Source organism: Erpetoichthys calabaricus, chromosome 1, assembly GCF_900747795.2.
Source record: "Erpetoichthys calabaricus chromosome 1, fErpCal1.3, whole genome shotgun sequence".
NCBI lineage: Eukaryota > Metazoa > Chordata > Cladistia > Polypteriformes > Polypteridae > Erpetoichthys > Erpetoichthys calabaricus.
In genome coordinates this window covers 352,594,195-352,600,194 of record NC_041394.2, presented here as the reverse complement: position 1 = coordinate 352,600,194, position 6,000 = coordinate 352,594,195, and the positions used below count along the sequence as shown (strand labels likewise).

The window sequence follows — 6,000 nt, the reverse complement described above, 5'->3', positions numbered from 1 at the left end:
ACTTAGGGTCAGAAGACCCCATCTGCATTCACTTTCCAAAACTCAGTCAACAGATCCAAACCAGGATCCTTCCATCATCTGATAGTGCGTTTCTCTTGCTGCCCCATTCTGACTGCCACCAGTCACAAATTTCCTTGCCAAAGTGCCAGTGTTTAAGAGGGGTCTCATTGTAATGAGCTGTGAGGAATGTCTGAATGAGTTGCTACCAATGTGCATGTTTAGTTTAGAAGAACTTTTCAACTGTACTCTCCTCTGCCTACAGATCACTAGAAGGCTGATCCCCATTTATCTCATGGAGAAGGCAAACTCATCTGCTCAAGTTTCTCAACATGAGAAATATAAATGTGAAGAGGGGGTCTCTGAAGAAGTGTGTAAGTATGAGCAAGGAACATATCACAGCATACATGGGGGCATCCTTTTGATACATGGTATAGAGGTTAAGGAAGAGTACTGCAAATGGAGTTCTGGACATCTGGAACAGAAAAGCATCTGCATGAACAAGCAAGAGGATTATGATAGTGGACCTATGGACTTTACAGTGGACTCTGAGCTGTTGTCTTACATCACTGATGTGCAGAAAAACAAAACTGTCAGCAGAATAAAGGAAGAAGACCTCAGTTCCAAGTTTGACAGGCAGTGTTCTTATCCAGATGAAGAGGGTCCTGGATTGGGATTGACCCCCAGTAGACACTGCCCACTACAGCAAACATCTGTCAATGTGAAGTTAGAATCTTTGGAATTTGAAATTAAGAGGACAGTCAAAGCATTAGAGTCAAGTCCTGCTGGAGAAGGTAGGTGCTAAAATACAAGAACTATCCTGAGGCCCTGGGCTTATGGATTTGACTTGGCATGCAAAGCATTGTCTTTATCACTGATCTGTAATTTTCGGGCTGGTTTTGGATTGGGCATTTTGTGTCAAAAAGTTTAATCATTTACCATATATAGTCACCTATAAGTTGGGTCTTATGTGCCTGTTGAAAAATGCAATGCTTAAATTTATTTTATTTTTTACATCTTCTTGCCTCCTCCAATCTTGCATTAGTTTCTCGGGTGCATCGAAGTTTGTTGCAGCAGTGCAGTTATCAATTTCTTTCACTGTTTCAATGACGTTTTAATTTAAAACCAGCTTCATATTATCTTCTGATCGAACAGTACTATACTGTGCTTTTAATGTAAAAATAAAAAACTCCAAAATGTCTCGTTGGGCATGTTACCATTTTATCTCGTATGGAAAGCTAATGTAGCAATTCCCTTTACTGATTTTATTGAAGCTCTGGAGCTTAAAGTTTCATTTTTGTATGTTCTCCACATCTTTGGGGTTTGTGAGTGTCATCATAATTGAAGAAGCAGGCATCTTATTACTAGAACATTCAAAAGTTCAACAAAATGTCTACATGTGTCAGGAAATGAGCCCTGTGCCCTTAGACTTTCTTTCTTTATTTCTTCAGAGATTTTTCAATAAAAACAAGATGATGGGCAAATACCTGACATGATTGTAAGGAAGAACTTCCAGACAGGAACTAAACATATTTCTTATTGTCCGTGAAATGAATTTAAATGGAATCGTTATGTGTTTTGTGAAATACTGAGTTTCACTTCAATTTCCCGTATCCCTACACCAGAGGTGGACTTGTTCATTTGATTTTAATGGGGTGTAGTTAAGTCATAACAGTGGTTTTCTCTGGCCTTTCCCATTTAGATCCCACCAGCCCACTTGTTAGGCCCTCACACAGGTAAAGCTCTCCAACTCAACGGCCTGCACATTTTAACTACACACACTGTTGTGTGTACTCCTGGTGACATTCACTATTGCAAACACCCTTTGGGTAATACTGTATGATGGGGCAGTGATGGACAACTAAAACACATTGTTATAGTACTTTATTTGTACTCCAAGGGGGGAAATCAATACTGTACAAAAAATACAAGAGCTTCTAACTTGACTTATAGTAAGAGAGCTGTTGCCTTCTGATCACAGGCTTGTAGGTGGGAATACAAAGATTAAGATTGTAGTCCGATCTGTCCAGTGATGCCACAGGTTTACTTTTGAAGTCTTACTCTGACTGTTGCCCTTCCTTTCTCTTGGATTGGGGCTTAAACTGAGTTTAGTTTTTTAATGTTTGACATAATTGCATGGAATGTAACTTGCTTCTAAAAAAAAATAATTGGAAAACAAAATAATAAAAATGAAGGTATTTTTGCTTTGTACCCCCCATCCCCCCACTATAACCTATGAACTATGGGGGAGGAGTGAACACTTTATATTCATCAAGAATTTCAATCTCCAGTTTTCAACAGATCCTGATGTTTTAGGGTCCCCGATACACTTGATGGGCAAATTTCTGCCTATTATTAGTGATAAGCCGATGATGTGAATCCCCAATGAAACGTTGAGTTTCACTTTGAAGAAAACCAAACCAATAAGAAGAAGATCTTCTCTCTTAGCAGTGATAGGGCCTGAAGCCTCCTCTCGTTGTGGCTGTGTAGCCACTGACTCACCAATGAATCCTCTCCAATACAATTGTGCCCCCACTCCATTATGCCTCAAAGGTTTAATTGCTTTTCTCAGCATTTTCTTGAGCGTCAAAGGATGCAATGAAGTCATGAACTGGACTCTGGTCAATTGTCTTCCCCAACCCATTTCACAGGTGGCCATAGCATTTTTTATTAGTAATCACGCGTGTTAAACTGTTAGGGATAGAAGTTGCAATAGCTTACTTTAAGAAATTCATGTCTTTTTAAATATCTTAAATGAACTTTTTAATATACATTTCAAAAAAGGCTTAATATTACAAAAACTCAGAAATGTGAAACAATCGCAAAAGCACATTATCAAAACAATGTTTCAGAAAACAACTGTAATTTAGTGCAGTCCTTAAACCCGGCTTATTTCTCCACTGCATATTTTTATTTTAAAGTATTTTTTGTCCCCAGTAGATTTATTTATCTTTGTTTCAGCTCTTTTCTGAAGATTGTACAGGTCCAGAAAGAATGTATAGCATTGCTATAACAAATGTATTACCAAACTAATTCAATTGCTTAAGATTCCCTTTAAGTATAATAATCGGGGATTACTAAAAATTAAAATAATTGATGTTTATTCTCTTTACTACCCCTCTGCAATTCAATTTGTTACTTTTATTTATTTATTTTTTCTTCTTTTGTGTTCATGTTTGCAGACAAATCAGAATCGGTAAAATGAAGCTGGATTAAATACTGACATGAAATGGTTATCTCTTGACAGATCTTTTTAGAAAGCTCACCTTTATCTCCATATGTTTTTTTTTTTTATTTAGCTTTACAAGACAATGTCAGCTTCTTCTTATCCCCATTGGCTCAGACATCTCCTAAGTGCAGATCTCAACAGACAGTGGATGATAAGAGTATGAAGAACCTGACATTAGCCTCAGAGAATGGGATACTCGCCTCTATACAGGATGATTCTCAGTCGGGTATGAAAGTAAACACAGTAAGTGTGATCACCACTCCAACTCCGATAACCAGTAGAGATGTAACCACAGTCTACGAGACACACAGTGAATCGGTTAACAGCAAATGTAAGTCCAGGAATGGTAATCTGTGTCAAACACAACAGGAGCCATATGAGTGTTCTGAATGTGGCAAGATATACAAACAAATGCGCCATCTAAAAGAACACAGAGTAGTTCACACTGGAGAGAAGCCATTTTGCTGTCCAGAATGTGGAAAAGGATTTCCCACCATTGGCAGCCTTCATAGACATGTAAAAATTCACACTGGAGAGAAGCCCTATTCTTGTTCAGAATGTAGGAAGCAATTCCGAACAATGAGCCATCTACAGCAGCACAGAAAAATTCACACTGGAGAGAAGCCATATTGCTGTTCTGAATGTGGAAAAGGATTTACCACCCTTGGCAACCTTCATAGACATGTAAAAATTCACACTGGAGAGAAGCCCTACTGTTGTTCAGAATGTAGAAAGCAATTCCGAACAATGAGCAATCTTCAGGACCACAGAAAAATTCACACTGGAGAGAAGCCATTTTCCTGTCCAGAATGTGGAAAAGGATTTCCCACCATTGGCAGCCTTCATAGACATGTAAAAATTCACACAGGAGAGAAGCCCTATTCTTGTTCAGAATGTAGGAAGCAATTCCGAACAATGAGCCATCTACAGCAGCACAGAAAAATTCACACTGGAGAGAAGCCATATTGCTGTTCTGAATGTGGAAAAGGATTTACCACCATTGGCAGCCTTCATAGACATGTAAAAATTCACACTGGAGTGAAGCCCTACTGTTGTTCAGAATGTAGAAAGCAATTCCAAACAATGAGCAATCTTCATCAGCACACAATAATTCACAATAGAGAGAAGCCATTTTCCTGTCCAGAATGTGGAAAAGGATTTCCCACCATTGGCAGCCTTCATAGACATGTAAAAATACACACAGGAGAGAAGCCCTATTCTTGTTCAGAATGTAGGAAGCAATTCCGAACAATGAGCAATCTACAGCAGCACAGAAAAATTCACACTGGAGAGAGGCCCTATTGTTGTTCAGAATGTAGTAAGCAATTCCAAACAATGAGCAATCTTCATCAGCACACAATAATTCACACTGGAGAGAAGCCGTTTTCCTGTCCAGAATGTGGAAAAGGATTTACCACCATTGGCAACCTTCATAGACATGTTAAAATTCACGCATGAGAGAAGTCCTATTATTGTCCATAATGTGGTAGGGGTTTTACCAGCATTGCCAACCTTCAGAAACTGCAAAACATGTAAAATGCTCACAGGAGAAAAGACCTATCATTCTGATTGAGGAAAACAATTTGCCATAATGGATAACCTCCAGATCTATACATGAACTCATAGTGGAGAGAAGGCTCAATAGGGATGACACAAGTACTAAAACTAGGCCTTTAGCAGTGAAAAGATTACTTCATGATTCAAGTGTGAGGTTCACATCTGTCTTGAAAATACACAAGCCAAACCATTGCTGAGGATTTAACCTCGATAGAAGTCCTAAAGTAGTAAGCTGGAGGATGAAGAATGAATGAGCACAGGGAGGAGAGAAATATGAGTCTCCATACTGTTTAAGGCTTGGTGAGAATCTTCATATTGTGGGATTTGTTGCACACCAAACCTTCCCAAGGTAAAGTTGTTTTAAAAAGGACCCTAAGAGTAATTCAAAGTGGCTGCCCATCTCCCTCAATGAAAGGTGCCCACCCCCTGTGTCAGCAACATGGTAGGTGATGGTTGTAGTGATAGTGCAACATCATCAGATGAACAGAAGACCTCCAAATGTGGTGGCAGTCCAAATGGACAGTCTTGCTGGTCCCACCACAGTGGACATGGTCGGATACAAACGTGCAACATGAACAAGAAATGAAGGAAACTGCAGAGAGTCCAGTGGTCACCTGAAGACAACTCATGATGGGAACACAGGTGTACGCTTGCTGCCACTTCTCTCTGTGAATAACAGTTTTTGTTGGAATTTCCAATGAGCCTTTCACAGTTTGCATTGCTTTTCACTTTTTCTCACTGTGTGTTTTGTTCAAGGATCCAAATAGATACTTTTTGTCCTCCGTTTGGATTTATTTTTATGGATTACGCCTTTGCTGGGTTTGCAGTCTGTGAGATAATTGATTTGAATTTCTGTGAGCTTCACTGAATGAAACTTTTTTTCGATTGTCCAGCCTGTTGCCTGACGTGGAGGTTGAGATTTTGGGAAAATTCCATTTTCTTTAATGTCCTGGATTGCTGTCAGCACTTTCTTTATGTGCTTCAACAGAGAAATGACCCAATGCCCATGCCCACCTTTAAGTCTTTCCTGGTTATGGTGGCCCTGCTGGACAATTTGTTTTTTTTTTTTCTTTGTGTACTTTACTCCGTGTTTCAAGATGTTTTTGTATGGATTATTGACTATTTGTCATCAGATCAGCTTTATTTGGGGGCTTGTGAGACTTGGGAGAATCACACCTGCTGACTGCCCGTTATACTGTGTACTTGGACCTTCAAGC

General features: G+C 39.3%; 1 protein-coding gene across 1 annotated transcript in view; it reads left to right on the top strand.

Moving 5' to 3' along the window:
- Positions 1–208: 208 nt before the first annotated feature.
- The window catches only part of LOC127530063 (zinc finger protein 729-like), a 42,686-nt gene continuing 36,894 nt past the window's right edge, over positions 209–6,000 (top strand). The window contains exons 1-2 of the mRNA XM_051935762.1: positions 209–791; positions 3,297–4,666. Coding sequence (XP_051791722.1) covers positions 209–791; positions 3,297–4,666 — 1,953 coding nt within the window. The remainder of the gene's footprint in view (positions 792–3,296; positions 4,667–6,000) is intronic.